Raw genomic sequence first — 17222 nt, forward strand, 5'->3', positions numbered from 1 at the left:
CTCACGACCAGCGAAGCAGCTGCTCCGGGCTTTCACTGGCCTCGTCCCATCCACACAGAGACGGGCCAGCTGGGCCTCCTCTGCCGCCAAGGGTCAGCGCTTCACGAAAGGTGGACGACAGTTCGCTGTGAACACGAAGGCCTGTCCTACCGTGACCACTCAGGACACACCCGGGCTTCAAAACTGTAACCTCAAAGGTGAGCTAGTTGGTCCAAACAAGGTCAAATGACACTTTTCAGCCAATCGGTCTTCTGATAAATAATCATAAAAACAGACACTGACCAGGAAAGAAGGTCTCTAAGGTACCATTGAGGAGGGACAGGAACAAAGAGAAGGACTAAGCGGTTCTGAAGAAGAAACGCGGGAGGCCTGGCTCTTCCCAGCCCCGGGGGCCACGCACAGTGCAGAGGGCCCGAGGCCTGGCCCCGACTCACGACTCACGGGCTGACGGATGTGACGTGGGGGGAGGGGCAGGCCTGACAGCAAAACCAACCACAACAAAAGAGCATGAGAGAATCATCGGAAGCACAAACTCCAGGAGGGCGGGGTCGGGGAATGGTCCTGGCCCCCTGCAGGGCCTCTCCACACATCTGGGCAACCCACCTGGGGGGCCAGTTACCTCCAGCCTGAGCTAAATCACAGGAGAACAGTGTCTGGGGGAGAGAGTTCCCACCCGTATGACTTCACACAGTCACAGTAACAGCACGCTGATCTACCGAAGGTTGTTTCCGTAAAGTGTAGAAACGCTCCCACCCAAAGCCTGAGCTACTCGGATGGCAAACGTGGCCGCATGCCCCTCCTGTCCCTCCTGTCCAGGTGCAGGTCGGACGCCCGTGAGCAGTTCTGGGTCTGCTTCCCAGAACGACCAAGACGGGCCGCGCCCACGGCACCCATTCTGGAAGATGCTCCGGAAACGCGAGCGTGGGGTGGCAGGTCGGCAGCAGCTGGGCTCTGGGCAAGCCACGTACTTCCGAAAGTAACTACAATACTGAAATGACAGTGGTTTTGAGTGTGTGAAGATGCTGCTTGGACATGAATAGGGAGCAGCCAGGAGGAAATGTGGGCCTGGGAGACGGTTCTGGACCCGGTGTTCTTTCGGCAGGTGGGTGTGACCAGAGCTGAGAGGCTGCATCGACACCCCCCGCCCCACCCGCGGGTCCTGGGCTGTCCTGGATTGGTTCTGCGACGGGCAGCATCACTCCAGCAATGCAGACGCCATCAACACTCTGGACAGCAGCGGAGGGAAGACAAAGGACTCAGAAGGCCCGGGCTCGGTTGTTTTGTCCAAGGAGAAAACTATACGCCTCGTACGAATATCCCAGCTGCCTGACTCCATATGTAACCAAGACCACTTGATCTCAGGGCTTCCCTGGTGGCGCAGTGGATAAGAATCCACCTGCCAATGCAGGGGACACGGGTTCGAGCCCTGGTCCAGGAAGATCCCACATGCTGCAGAGAAACAAAGCCCGTGCGCCACAACTACTGAGCCTGCGCTCTAGAGCCCACGAGCCGCAGCTACTGAGCCCAAGTGCCGCAACTACTGAAGCCTGTGTACCTACAGCCCGTGATCCGCAATAAGAGAAGCCACCGCAACAAGAAGCCCACGCCCCGCAACGAAGAGTAGCCCCCGCTCGCCGCAACTGGTGAACGCCCGCGCGCAGCAACGAAGACCCAATGCAGCCATAAATAAATAGATAGATAGATAGATAGATAAATAAAGGACCACTTGATCTCAAACAGGCAATGTGGTCACCTACTCATATTTAAAGGGAACAAACCCATGCCCTGACTTCTCTGCAGTTACCCTGGGTTTGGAAGATCACTTACAAACATTTTTGGGTTCGTGGGCCCTGGTGCATACGCATGACCCTGGACTCCGGTATTTTAAACTCCAGGTTCTGAGTCCTATGCAGGGCGCAGCCCAAACCCGGCCCTTCTGATGGGCTCCAGGCAGCACCAGTATGGGTGGTCTGGGGACCTCGGTTTGTGGGAAAGCTCTCATGGAAGGAGCCCTGGTCCTGTCCTTTGTCAGCCTGTCACGGGGCTGTGGGTGGGCTGTGGCTGTAGCGACCGCGTTTATGCACAAAGCGTCCAATCTTTGGACCCCTGGGGGCCGGCCCTAACTCAAGGACCCAAGGACTCACTAATGACCTGCGGTGTTCAGACTGAGGTGAGAGCAGGTCTCCCTAAAGGGGCTTAGATTTCTCTGGAAAGTTCTGGGACCTTCTCAGCCCTACCAGTCTCCTAGGGGACCTTCTGGAAAAAAGGCTTTTCAAAGTGAAAAGAGGCTTCTCGGAGTTGCTCCAAGCCACTGCAGGAATATTAAACACTCCCGTGGACCACGCACTGTGCCAGGTTGCTGGTCATCTAACCCACACAGCAGCCTGGAGGTGGCTGGTGACACCACTCCTCCCCAGGCTTCCACAGGCTGGTCACCCCACCAGGAAAAGTCAGGGTCACACCTGGAAACACCCGTCTGCCTGACTCCAAAGCCCCTCCAGCCGCGGCCTGTGGACACCCCCCGGCAGGGCATCACACCTTGACGCAATGCTCTCTTTCCATGCAGGTCAGAGAGTGAGAACCTTCGATGCCAAGGTAAACAATGCCAGGATGGAGATTCCAGACCTCTCTGTTCCACCGAGGGCTGCCTGTTGCTGGGCTATCATGCAGGTGTCGGGCGGGACCGCCTGCCAACTCGGGTGACCTTACGGCACGCTGTGGGTCACCTCTGGCACATCAGATTTCACACGGGGCTGGGGCTGCTGAGGGGTGAGGTCGACATTCCCAAGTCTCTGTTCTGGGATCTGCAACGACCCTGCCGACAGGGACGCTCCTGTCACCTCCTCCTTCTGGGCCCTCTGAGCACACCCGGGCCCAGGGATTAGGAGCCATCACCTCCCCTTCTCCACCACCTGCCCTCACTTGCCAGCCACTCCCATCTTATCTGATGAAGCCACCGTCAATGTTTTCTCTGCTGGAGCGGGCAGGACAGAGGGGCGTGGGGACCATGGGCGTCTGGTGAAGCGGGGCAGCGGCGGGCGTGGTCACGCCGGATGGCCCGCCCAGCTGGGTGCTTCCCAGAGCGGCTGGCAGGGGGAGGGCGGACAATGTCTGTTCTCTCTTCCGTTCTTAACTTCGTTTACAAGTAAAACAGTATAACCGAGCAGGTCCATCTGTTGGAATTCCTTTTTAGTAAAGATATGAACCCTTCCTAGAAACGCCCCTCTCACCTCTGCCTCATTAGGGTGTCCAACCAAGAACAGAGCAAACCGACGTCCCTTCCCGAGGGGCTCCTTCGGCAGTGAGGGTCTCTGAAGGGGCACTTCCTTACCTGGTGCCCCGAGCCGGGCTAAGGTGGGGCGGGCAGAGGCTGCAGAAATCGAATTGTAGGGCAGGGCAGCACTGAACTTAAACCCACGCGGCACGTCCCCATCAGCGGCGACCCAAACGCCACGCTGATCTGGCATCATGACGCATGCAAACGGGCTTAGAAACGTGTTCCCTGGCTCTTTGCCGACGGGACCCAGAGGTGCAGTGGCCCGCAGAGAAGCCGAGGGGCAGGGATGGTGAGCAGAGGTACCGCTGCTGTGGCGTGACAGGGATGGCTCTCCTAAGCCACGGGGCATGCTTATTTTAAATCGAGGTATATTTTGTTCTTCATCAATACCACTACATCTGAACCAAACATTTACTACTTCACCACGTGGTTCTTACTTGTCACCTTCTATTTCAAAGACAGCAGAGAAAACCCTGGACCGTTTTGTAAAGGTCATGAGTAATGTTCTGCTAAAACTGGGCCGCACCTAAAAAATCGAGACAGTGCTCTCATCAGGTTGAATACACAGGCTCTAACCATTCTCCAGTGAATCTTCTGTATAAGGAAAAGCTCAGCTTCTTCTGAGCAAACGATGCCGGGGATTCCATAACTGGTGTTATGTCCCTCTCTGCTCTGCTTACCTGGACCCTCAGCGCCAACCTGTGTGTGGCATAAACCTTGTACGTTACCGACCGTACTGCTGTCTGAATTTTATCTTCCCTTTGTCCCGTTGTCCTCATTTAATTTTTTTTCAATAGAAAAATATTCTACTTATAAAACTAACACGTGCATTGTTAAGACCTGGACAGAGGATAAAAGTGACCATTAGCCCATCACCCACACCTCTAGCGCGCTGGAGAGTTCCTCCTTCAGGGAATATTACTTCCTTCACAGAGGCCGTCCTGTAATTGTAATTCTGCAGACTGGCTTGGACAGCGGATGGCACATCCTAAACACTTCCCACGTGACGGCTGTGGAGACGAGACACCCATCTGGAGCCCGTGTCGTGTCCCCACACCCCAGCCCGGTGCCCTGGGACATCCGGCTCTGTGCCCTGCTGCTCTGGTCGGGGCGGCACAGACTGGAAGCAGTGGGAGACCTCTATCCCAGTGTGTCCCTTTGCAGGGGGGGACACTGGCTGCCCGGGCCGAGGGCCACCGGGTGGCAGGTGTCTGCTTCTCACCCACCCTGGCTGCCCCGGGCCCGCCCTCATCTCACTCTAGCTGCCACCCCGGGTCGTCCCCTTTCACTTGGGAAACCCGCGCTGGGGCTGAACCTGTGAACACCTGACGTGTGCTAGAGAGGCAGCGACCAACAGCGGGCTCCGAGCACATCTGCACACACACCTGCACCCGCGACAAGCGTGTGCACTTCCCAAGCACCGAGCGGGGCCTCGGCCGGCTTTCTCACTAAGGACGGAAACCTTCGTGCTCTCTTCTTTACCCCCTTCCCAGGCGCGGCTTCCACGCCCACCCCTGACCTCCAGAGCAACGAGAGACGCCACACGCGCAACGAAACCGACGGGCACAGAGCGCTTCGGGGGTGTGGACCACGCCGCTGCTTTCCTTCCGGAAATGACGCCCTGGTTTCGCTGCCTGCGTGGAGTGAAGCCCTCGATCGCCGTCAAGGCGCTGGCCGGTCGGCGGCTCCAGAGGGTAGCCCCGGCGCGGCCTCCTGTCCGCCCCAGCCCCCGTGACGACCCCAGGGCGGCCCGGGTGGGCCCTGCTCGATGCCGCAGCTGCACCCCAGCTGGCAGTTGCGTCTGGGAGGCCTGGTGGGCGCTGGCTGAGCCTGGGCCCCCTGGGTCTGGGGCGGGCAGGAGGCCAGGCCCGGCGAGCAGGCTGGGGAGGGGAAGCTGAGGCGGGGGGCCGGGTGCGAGCATCACCCTGGGAGAGACTATTTCACAGGCTGACTCATCTCCTTCCTTGCTGGACTCGCCCCCCCGCCCCCAGCGAGGAGCCCAGCGCCCCCTGACCCACTGAGAGCAGCTCTTGGCAGAGGAAGCGCGGCTGGCGCTCTCTGGCACCGGAGGGTGACGCACGAGGCCGAAGCCGCATTCCAAGGCTTCTGGGCACACGCTGCACGTGCGGGGAAAAGGGCTGCGGCGGCCGGGTCACAGCCGGCGACCTGCTCTCGTTCAGGCCCCTCGCGGCCGGACCTCAGCTGTACTTAACCCTCGGAGGCTCCTTGTCTGTACATCAGGCATGGCGCCGCCTTGTACAGCCGTCGTGAGCACTTCCGGAGCTTCAGCATAAAGCACGGAGCACAGCACCCATCGTGTAGGCGGGAGCACTGAGCACAGACCCGTGGCCACCGCCGCCATCACCGCCACCCCCGTGTCCGACCTCCGAGCCCGTGGCGTCAAGGGCAGCACCACGTGGCAGCAGGCGTGGCAGGCGGGCACCCGGAGACGCATGGAGAGCGTGGAGCCCGCCGGGCAGGCCTTGGGAGACAGCCTTAGGGTTAAAGCCTTAGAATTCATATGCACGTCCCATGTGACATGGAGGTGAGTGAAAAGCAATAAAAACAATCATCTGTGTGTGATTTAGAACATCACTGATTCAGTACCAATTACAAGTTTTGTTTTCCTATTTCTGGAAATAACTATTTTAACCATGTTTTAAGAGTCAAGGAAAGGAGTGTTAGACTCTAAAAAATACTGATGACACAATTTCCCCCATCAACGGATCAAATTATAAGAGAGCAAAGTTTTTCTTTTTATCTTTTAAGCTATAAAAGCCAAAAACCGCTGCAAAGCTTAAGAGTGTCAGGTGGCCTGCTGTGGCATCCACTCTGCGAGGGCGGAAGCCCTGCCACTTCCCTGCCGGGAACACAGAGGACCCCCCAGGAGCTCCAGGAACGTCCACCATAGAGCAGCTGGGGACTGAAGCAGGAACTCGACAAGTACAAATAACCTCGTTTAAAAACCTGTCACATGCTGCCGCTCCTAACTGCTTGCTGTTACAGCTATGGAAGCCCTTCCACAGACGACGCTGCAGCTAAGCTACACAGCAAGGCTGCCAGGAGGGTAGGAAAGGCAGGCTCACTTCCAGTCTGAAGACGGAGGCTCTCGGGGGCGCGGCTGCCCGCTGCCTGGAGATGGGGAGACTCTGAACCCCACATCTCTCCTTCCCATCACTCAGTGCAGTAAATCTCATCTTCTGTTGATACAACTTGATGCCTTCCACGTAATTGTTACTTTACAACCCAGAATAACTCAGGAAGCACTTCGGAACCTTGTCTGCCTTTGGAGTCAGTATTACGAGTGACACTTGTCATGATACACTATAATTTGCTTTGATTCTGGAACATTTTAAACCATTATCTCTTTAAATGCTGCTCTGATGCTCCGTTTGACATGAAGCAGGTGCACGTAGCCTTTTGCAGGATGCGTGAGTGGTCGGGCAGCCCGGCACGTGTCCACGTGTGTGATTTCTACACAAGAGGGGACGCTCCTGCTTTTCATTTACTAATAATACCGGGAAGAAAGATTTCAGGCTTCAAGCTTTGCCGAAAACCACCCACCGCCCCCCCAGAATAATTCAGCAAGAACAGTGAATTGCACGGTCACAAGGAACCGGGTCAGCCTGCCTTTCAGGAGGGGGAAGCACAGTGGTGGGAAGGGTACAGGGTGGCGTGATGTGCTTCTCGTGAGGGCGGGAAAGTCTGGGTGAGCCCTCCATCAGGAGGGGAGGGGTCAGCGGCCCAACTTGGTGCGACAGTTACCTTGCTGCAGACGGCCTTCACCCTGTGCAGCCGGTCCAGCGACTCCTGGGGGTTCCCCAGGTACTGCTGAAGCTCCGCGTGTAGGATCCGCATCGAAAAGGGGACCATGGAGCCTAGAACCAAAGTCAAAGCAGAGTGAGTCTGTTTGCTGTAACTGAGCACAACTAAGCACCCTCTCAGAGTGAACACCCATGCAGCAGGGAATCTGCAGATGTTCTAGCAGAAGGGATGACGGAATCCCTTATGTCTTGGTAAAGTATGCGATGATGCCAATTATAAAACGTGTCTTGGTTTTCTCTCTACAGCTGTATGTTCTAGACAATGACCAAAGGAGAAAGCTGGCTGTCACTGCTTTTCCAGAGTTACGCCACAATCATGTAGAAATTATCACAAAATGAGTAGAATGGTAGAGACCACTGCCTGCTCCAGTAAAAAAAACCAGAACACTCATGGATTCTCTGTACTCCTTTGGGATGTCGAACTCCTGTAGAGGGTTGCATAGGTCGGGTTATCTGGGAGGGAAATGAGAGCGGGTGCGCCTCGGGCCCAGGTCCCGAGGACGGAGCGTCAGCCTGACTCCGGGACGTGTGTGTGTGTGTGTGGGGGGGGGGCTCTGGAGTGAAAGTTCTACTCAGAGCTGTCCCAGCGGAAGGAAGGCATGGCAGCTGGCCTTGCAGACTCCACTGCCCAGGGCTGCCCCGGAGGGAGGGAGTTCTGGGCAGTGCCACCTCCATCAGCGTGCTGGGGGCATGAGAGCAGTGATCCGAAAAGGACTGCAGTTGAAATGAGCTTTTGCACAGTGTCTGAACGTGGCTGTGTTCTCTCAGGGTGAGGGAATCTTTCTGTTAGTGTCGCGTTCCCCTCTGACATGACTTGGATGTGTATCTGTATCAGTATATATCGTAATTTAGTAAGTATGTAAGTATATAAATGCCGTCAAATAATCAAACAGCCTGTGCTGACTATGAACGACTTAAAGGATGTGACAAAGCCAGCACAGGGCAACCTCACAGATTCAGAAGGGGCCTCTCAATACTTAGATCTGGACTACACTTTATTATTATTTTATTTTTTGGCTGCGTTGGGTCCTCGTTGCTGCGCGTGCACTTTCTCTAGCTGTGGTGAGTAGGGGCTACTCTTCGTTGCGATGTGTGGGCTTCTCATCGTGGTGGCTTGTTGCGGAGCACGGGCTCTAGGCATGCGGGCTTCAGTAGGTGCAGCACACAGGGCTCAGAAGTTGCGGCGTGTGAGCTCTAGGGCTCGCGGGCTCTAGAGCACAGGCTCAGTAGTTGTGGCGCAGGGGCTTAGTTGCTCCGTGGCATGTGGGATCTTCCCGGACCAGGGATTGAACCCGTGTCCCCTGCATTGGCAGGTGGATTCTTAACCACTGCGCCACCAGGGAAGCCCCTGGACTACACTTTAAAGATGGTTAGAAGCAAGCTGTGTGACAGCTGCAAGCTGCTCAGCCTCTCTGTGCCTCAGTCTGTCCATCGTCCATCCAGCAACCATCAGCGAGGGCCTACCATGTGCCACACTGAGGTGGCTTCATGTTTGTGCTTCTTAGCTTGAAAAACTGTATGATGCTCTATGGTCTTCAGTAAGGATAGGAAGAAGAAAGGTCAAGAGGACAAACAAAACTAAGGAATACTATGGAAAATCGTTTCTATTGTGATTGTGAGCCTAGAGAAAAGAAAGATGACAATTATTCAATTTAAATGTTAGAATTTTTTTTTGATGATACTAAATAATTGCCACGTCTGAAGAAGACGGATGACTGAGTTGACATCCTGGTATCAGTCATTTCAGCTTCCTAGAAACCATTTCTTGACCGTTGGCATCACTAAAATGGGATCGCGCTAACATGGTAAGTCACACATAAGTTGTGTCTGTCATCCCTGTACATCAGAGAACAGGCAGTAGTCGTTCCCACGTGGTTTAGGATTTACCTGCAGGGAGAGAATCTCTACAACACTTTAAGCTTTATAAGATAATTGCAGAAACAAAACGTCTGTGAAGTTCCCAAGCCCAATTTATAAATGAGCTGAATATATGACAAGGTGGTCGGGAGTTACTTGCTCTTTGCCCTGGAAACTGCCCATGGACCTGGGGAAGTTTTTGCATTTAAAAGAACATATGAAAATATTTCAAACTAAATGAAAATGAAAATACTATTTATCAAAATTCGTGGGATGCAGCAAAAGCAGTGCTAAGAGGGAATTTTACAGTGTTAAATGCATATATTTAAAAGACCTAAAATTAATCATCTAAGCTTCTACTGTAGGATACGAGATAAAAACAAGCAATATAAAAGCAGAAGAAAAGAAAAAAAAGTTAGAGCAGAAAGCAATGACATTGGAAACAGGAAATCAAGAGAGAAAATCATCAAAATCCAAATCTAGTTCTTTGACAAAAATCAATAAAATTTATAAAACTCTAGCCAGGCTAACCAAGAAAGAAGAGAGAAGACATGAATTACTAATATCAGAAATGAAAAAGGGGTCATCACTACTGATCACGTGGACATTAAAAGGAAAATAAAGGAATATTATGAACAAATCTATGTCAACAAATTTTATAACCTAGATGAAATGGACCAATTCCTTGAAAGACACAACCTACTTACTAAAACTCATACAAGGAGAAATAGATAATCTAAATAGGCCAATATCTACTTAAGAAATGAAATCGATAAATAGTAACCTTCCAAAACTAGAAGGCACCAGGCCCAGGCCCAGATGGTTTCACTGGTGAATTCTATACAACATTTAAGGAGGAAGTGGTACCAATTCTCTACAGCCTCTTCCAGAAAACAGAAGTGGAGGGGATGCTCCCTCATTTATTCTATGAGGCCAGCATTATAGAAAAATCAGGAAAAAATCAGTATTATAAGAAAGGAAAACTATAGATGAACATAGCTAATGAACATAGATACAAAAATCCTCCACAAAATTAGCAAGTCAACTCCAACTAGATCAAATCCAACAAAAAATTAGCAAATCAAAACTAACAGTGTATAAAAGAAATTATCCACCATGACCAACTGGGATTTATTCCAGGTATGCAAGGTTGGTTCAACATTCAAAAATGAATTAAGGTAACCCATCACATCAAACAAGCTAAACAAGAAAAATCACACAATAAATCAAGAGAAGCAGAAGAAGCATTTGACAAAATATACCACCCATTCATGACTAAAACTCTCAGCAAACTATGAATAGAGGGAAACGTCCTCAATTTGATAAAGAACATCTATAAACACCTACAGCTAAAAACATCTATAAACACCTACAGCTAAAAACATCTATAAACACCTACAGATAAAAACATCTATAAACACCTACAGATAAAAACATCTATAAACACCTACGGTGAGAAGCCAGGTGCCTCCCCCTAAGGTCCTGAATCGTGCCGAGATGCCCCTCCCCTTTTTACCACTCCTACTGAACATGCTGCTGGAAGTCCTAACTAACGCAGACAGAACAAAGACCCTTTGGAAGACCAGAAGAACGTGCCTGCAGTTCTGTCTTCTCTGGGCCCTCACACCGTCTTCTCTCCAGGCACCGTCTTCTATGGAGTAACAGACATCCCTGTCCCAAACTGTCGAGCTTTCCACCAGAGCCTGTCTGTGCTGGACTGGACTCCCCGCAGCTCTGGGAGGTGGACGCAGGCAGACGCCGGCGATAGGTGACACTCCACGTGCCTCCCTGTGACTCGCATCTGGAGTTGGGACTCTATCCAGACGGCCGAGAGCAGGAAGAGAAGAGCCAGCACCGATCCTCCTTAACCACGTCACCCTTGCCCGTGGCTTTCCTGGGAGTGTCCGGGAGAAAGCCAGGGCTAAAGTGGGAAGCAGTTTCCCCCTCTTCTCTCTTGGTACCACTGGGAAGGTCTCATACTGCTTAAAAATCTCATAGAGCAGAAATCGAGAGGGAAGCACACACACAGCCTCATGACACATCAGAAAGAGGAATGCCCCTCTCTAGAAAAATATACTGTTCATACAGCCACAACAAGAAAAGCAGCTGCAGAAACGCTGTCTATTAATCCCAGCTTGAACAGGTTAACAGCCAGTCACTCAGTGGGTTTCAGGTGCCAATGCAGGCACAGGCGCTGGACGTACGCTGGTCACGAAGGGGATGTGACCACTGTTCCCAAGCAAACCCCACAACCTCGCCAGTAAAACACAACAGAAACTGTTTCAACGTAACTCAGGCCTTTCCTGCTTTTGTTTGTTTGTTTGTTTTAAAGAAATGCAAATAAAAGTACCTTTAAACTGATTCTCTCAGTCTAGCAAACCCAGCCTTGCTCTGTGTGAAGAGTCACTGGGAATCGGTGAAGCCCTTCATGCCAGAAGAATCCAGCAACATGAAATACGCAGCAGCTCCACAGCAGCCAGAAGCCTGTCTCCCCTGCATGGAGAGCACGCCTTGAAAAAGAGGGCAAGTCAGAATCTGGAAGGAAACGTATTTCCCAGTGGCTCTGTTTTTCTGGAAAGTTCCCACATATAGTCATGGCCTGCCAAAATCTAGGCCGGTATAAATACGGTAGAAGTGCTCTCATTAATCATTTAGAAAACATTAAATGAAAACACTCCTACACAATTCATGTTATCGAGTCCCCTGCAGTACTGCAGACCCACTCGGCAGCCACAGAATCAGAGCGGGATGCACCAGAAATCACACAGGCCCCGTGCTGGGCAGCGAACTTGAAAGAAAAAGCAAAAGGAGGAATGTCAGCTTGACTCCAGCGGGGCACACAGGCACGGGACTTCCCTGGCGTGGAGACGGTCTGGCCCTCCCGCCACCCACTCGCCTGTGTGCTCGGTGGGTGGCATCCTCTCTCCACTTTCCTGGCCACCCGCCCAGCCGGACAGGGGACTGGGACATGGCCAGGCTGCTGGGAGGCCCGAGCGTGCTGACGCGATGGTGCCTGGTGGACGCCCAGCAGAGCGCAGACTCCGTGGACCCTCTGCCCACGGTCGGCAGGCTCAGCTCTCCCCCTTGGGGCCTGGCAGTTCCTCTCGCTGTCAAGGCAAGCAGGACCCGGTGCCCGACTGCTGCTCTGCACTTGCTTCCCTGGGCCCGGCACCCAGCCCCGTCCTTCCCCGACCCCTGCGACCCGGCGGCACGCGAGGAGTGGAGCCCCTGCTTCCTCTGCTCTCCATGAGGACACAGGTCGGGGGACACCCGTGCCTGGCAGAGAGCACAGAGTCCCTCACCTGCCACGAAACAACCCTCAACGAGACACTTCCAACTTCAAGGCTGCATCTGAAAACAGAACACCAGCCTGAGTGAGTCCTAGACGACTTACTAGTAAAGGGGTAATTCGGTGCTGCCCCAGAGCCCTGAGGCAGGAAGGGGAATTCAGGATGGTCCATACTGCCTCTGCACGACCCTGAAACGCTGAGTCTGATGCAGGTGGCGCTGGGAACGCACGTGTCTCCCACGTTTCTCACGTGAGACGGGTTACAGGAGGCTTCGCTTGGGTGTCCTGACGATAGAGGTGGCGCCCCGAATTGCACATTTTCGTCTCTCTTAACCATCTGTTCCAGTAAACACTGGACGTGCCAGAGTTCACTAGGAGAGTGAGCAACGTGAAGAGCTGTAGGATTTGCTAACCAGCCTTCTCAGACCGAGGAACATAGGCTTAAGTGATAAACTCGGAGGAGTTCTGGCACAGAGGAAAGTAAACTGGAAATCTAACCTAAGCAGCAGATGTTAACTCTGAGACATGAGTTAATTTTCTCATGGAAAACAAAGTAAGACATCTGAAATGTGCTGAACAATTCTGAACCACCATGTATGGTTATGTGTTGATAAAAAGTTTCTGAATTTAGTCTGAGAACTAGAAACGTGAGTTGCATGATTCTGGAGGGAGGGCAGAAAAGGACGGAGGACCCAGTGACAGTTCACCTTTGCTGACCCAGGCGGGGAGGGAGCTGATGGGAGCCAGAGGGTCAGTCAGAGTGCATGTCTCATCAGCTTCGGTCTGACTCGGCAATTCATAAGGATTAAGTTCTGAAATAAGACTTCACGTGAAATCATTGTAGCTCTATTAGCTTAAACGAAACACACAGATTTGAATTTAGTATCAGAAGAGGCACTGCCGTCTGCCCTTCTGAAACAACAATCAAAATGTTTCTCATTTCTAACAGAGGGATCTGTGGCTTCACAGTTTTCCTCCAGGTGCACAGAAAGCTGGAGTGAACTGTCCTACGCAGAGGTGCACTCTGACAGCCCGAAGCTCACTTCCAACATTATGCTTTCTTTCGAACAGGAGACAGAATTCCAACAAAAGACAGAAAAGATGGTGCTGGGATGGGAAACCTTAGTGTCCTACAAGAGGCTGAAAAGAACTCCATCAGGAATGGGTATGTTAACGACATCAGGAATGGACATTTCATCTGTTTTGAAGATAAAATTTCAATGAATATGCATAACTTAAAGAGTGAACCCAAATGTAATGTTAATAATAATGTATCAGCACTGGTTATCAATTGTAACAAAGGCACCAGACCAGAGCAAGACGTTCATAAAAAAACACAGTAAATGATCTCGTAATATTATCCATGGATACAATCCCTCTAAACAGTTCTCAAGAATCCAAACCCAATAGGAGAAGCAATCTGTTAGTGTAACAATTACAATAGCAAAAATAATTTGAGTAAAAGCAAATTAAAGGGAGAAGCCTATTATAAACATATGAAGAATGGCTCTCAAAAGAGAAACAATGTGAAGGGTTTTGAAAAGGTACTTTAAAGCCTTAACAGGAACAGTAATCCTGAACTTGTCAACATTAAAGACAAACAAAACCCAAAACACTTATTTGGGAAAAGGCTGGCATCCGTGACACTCTTGTTTTCTCCCCGGGAGCTGAGGTGGGAGCAGGTTTCCAGGGAGGGGTGGATGCTCCACGGGCTGTGTAGGGTGGTACAGGGGTGTCCGTCTTCAGGGCCAAAGACGATGTGGGCAGGGAGCGTGGGGGACCCTTGCTAAGCTGACAAAAAGGTTATGTTGGTATTTTTTAGGGTTAGAAACGATATTTCCCAGAATGGGAGAAGATATTTGCAAGATTCATAACAAATAAAGGATTAAATACCTAAAATATGTAAAGAACTACAACAAATCAATAACAAAAAATAACCCAATGGAAATGTGGGCAAAGATTATGAAGGAGTGGGTCCCCTCAGAGGAAACTGCAACAGCCAGTAATACACAAAAGCCATTTAACCCTAGAAGATGTAACGAGAGGTAGAATTTCAGACCCACCAGATAGAAGTCTTATTGATAAGACTTATTCACAGGTGGGGAAACAAAAACTTGAATACACTGGTTTTGGGAATCTAAATTAGTATAACTACTTTGGAAAGTAATTTGACCATTTCTTGTAAGATTGGAAATACGACCACCACACAGCCTGGCACTGACACTTTTACTTTATAGAGAAATGCAGGAACACGTGGCCAAAAAGAAACACGCACCGCAATGCATCGTTCATTAGGGTCTGGAACTGGAAAGATCCTACCTGCTCACCTTATGGATACAAATAATGCTACGTGGGAAAAAGAGGCAAAATGAAGAAAGATACGCTCCTCATGTACATTTCAAAAGCCTGCGGTTCTCTCTGTATTGTGTGTGTGTGTATGTGTGTGTATGCAGTGGAAATGTCAAAACATGACATGGAAACACAAATTCACGCTAAGCTGCTTTAGGAGGGGATGGAAATGGGGAGCTTTAAAGGCTGAATCAATAATACTTGAGCTTATGACAAAAAAAGTCTGAAGTAAATATGAAAAACACGTTAATATTTGTTAACTACCTGAGTGCTTAATAAAACTTTTTTGACGTTTAAAAAAATTTAATTTTTGTTGAGTTAAGAGTGGATTCAACCAGGAGGCATCCCCACATAGGACTTCTCAAAAAGGACAGAACTGGGTGGGTAAGAGTACCCAGGACGTGCGTGACAGAACAATCAAGCATCCCCACCTGCGGGAACCATTCCAGCAGCCCGGTGACATCTGGCTCCACAAAACTGTGTGTGAGGACCCTGCGGGAAGCACAGTCAGAGCTCTAGACAGGGGCCTGCCATCCCTCAAGCAGCGGGACGCCGACAGGAAAGACAGCCTTGCCCGGCAGAGGGGACGGGTTCTCACGGGGCCGCTGAGGCTCCGGGCTCAGGCCACTGTCTTGATATCTTCTACTGGCACGACCGGCGCTGAAGCTCTGGGTTTCCCGAGCTGTGTGACAGTTACAGGTGGAGAAGCTCGGTGGCCGGGTGTCACCCTAGCGTATCACATCTGGGTGTGTCCTGCTGGGGTGTGGGGACCACACGTCAAGGAGGAGACGCGGCTGTCTGTTCACAGCCCCCCGCCAGGGCTTCTAAACCCCACACCTGAGAATGAGCTCTGCTCACCACGCTGTGGGCAGTCTGAGATGCTTGATGCGAGCAGCTTCTGGCCCAGCCTCTCGGGCCTGGAATTACAGGGCTGCATATACAGCAAAGAGGGGAGCAGCAACCGACGGAGAGCACGAAGAGGGAGGACACAGGTGAGGGACGAGCAAGGAGAGTTCAAGGAAGGGGGGCTTCTCCAGCCTCCGGTGGCCTGTTCAACAACCACTGCCGTCATTCTTTCTTGCGAACAAGAGTGAGAATTCCAAACAACTGATTAAAAGGCGGCCTGAGTGTGTGAAAACACACACTCCCTGAAAGTAACTCCATGAAAACTGCTAGAGGGCTTCCCTGGTGGTGCAGTGGTTGGGAGTCCGCCTGCCAATGCAGCGGACACGGGTTCGTGCCCCGGTCCGGGAGGATCCCACATGCCGCGGAGCGGCTGGGCCCGTGAGCCACGGCCGCTGAGCCTGCGCGTCCGAAGCCTGTGCTTCGCAACGGGAGAGGCCACAGCAGTGAGAGACCCGTGTACCGCAAAAAACAAAAAACTGCTAGAAATGTTAGAGGATTTATAAGACCACAATACTCTTCCTTTCTTAGATGAAAATTAAAAAAGAAAATTTCATGATTTTTACTTATGACTCATTATGACTTGTTATGAATATTCTGAATGGGTAAAAATTATGCCCAATATTTAAATAAAATATATTAAAACTCATTCATAAATGTTATTTATTTGTTTATATCATTATAGCTTCCTTTTAAAACCACATTTTAATGACCTGCTTTGCTTATATACTGGAAGCTAAAATGAAATGAATGAATCAAAATCTCACATTTAGGCTTGTTACACCACAAAATGAGAAGAAAAATGAGTAAACATTCAGCGTGTCATCATGGATGAATGTTCACACGCTTAGCTCAAATATACGTAGGATTTCTGTCTATTCTATAATCTACCTGAGCTGCTTAGTGACGCAGGGCCACCAGCTGCTCTTTATCCCCATCCCAGTGCAATGTAATTCCAGGCAGAATCAGAAGCCTGCATTCAGTGTGCACATCCTCAGGACGAGATGTTCTAAGAGTTGAGGGGAAGGATGACAGAGTCCTACACTTGGACCCGAGGACCTGATTCCTCATTTTACAGGAAACTCGGCGTCGCCTCCGTGAACCTCTGTCCGTGAGGAGAACCAGCAGGGCCGCAGTGGCCACAGGACAGAGCCACTGGGCGATGGCCTGCGCGCTCAGAGTTCTGAGCTTTTGTCAGCAGCAGACAAAACACCTGTTGGCACCAGCTGCCAATCCCCGGACCCATCGGAGGGTCCCGCGCTCTGCCGTGAGCGTGACCAGGCCCGGGGGTGCGGGGGAGGCCGTGGGCAGGCCGGTACGGGAGCCGCCAGGCCACAGTCAGCCACGGTGGGAAGAAACATTTTTTTCCTATGCTGAAGGGAAACATAGCTGCTCCTAACCAGAAGCATGGGAACAGCCGTCTCTTGATTATCAAGGCTGCCAGGTAGAATTTATTGAACAGAAATATCCCCACACTTCCCCACGTAACATGCCTTTAACCTTTCCATCGAACACCTTTCTACTATTAAGAAGTGGCAACAGAGACACATCCTCATTTGGGGTAGAAGCCCGCTCATCGCCTTCTGCGGAAGGGATGGACCACAAATGGCTAGGAAGTGTCAGTGAGAAAGGGACGCAGGACCTCCCACACTGGGGGAGTAGCTCCCGGACAACCAGGGGATGCTGGGCCTCTCCAGACGAGCACGGGAGGACGTGGACGCCC

The 17222-nt window shown here is 51.4% G+C and overlaps 1 protein-coding gene across 1 annotated transcript in view; it reads right to left on the reverse strand.

Moving 5' to 3' along the window:
- TRAPPC12 (trafficking protein particle complex subunit 12) overlaps window positions 1-17222 on the reverse strand; it is a 64474-nt gene that overhangs the window by 17088 nt on the left and 30164 nt on the right. Inside the window, exon 6 of the mRNA XM_030844518.2 lies at window positions 7043-7155. Coding sequence (XP_030700378.1) covers window positions 7043-7155 — 113 coding nt within the window. The remainder of the gene's footprint in view (window positions 1-7042; window positions 7156-17222) is intronic.

This window comes from Globicephala melas, chromosome 12, assembly GCF_963455315.2.
Source record: "Globicephala melas chromosome 12, mGloMel1.2, whole genome shotgun sequence".
Classification (NCBI taxonomy): Eukaryota; Metazoa; Chordata; class Mammalia; order Artiodactyla; family Delphinidae; genus Globicephala; species Globicephala melas.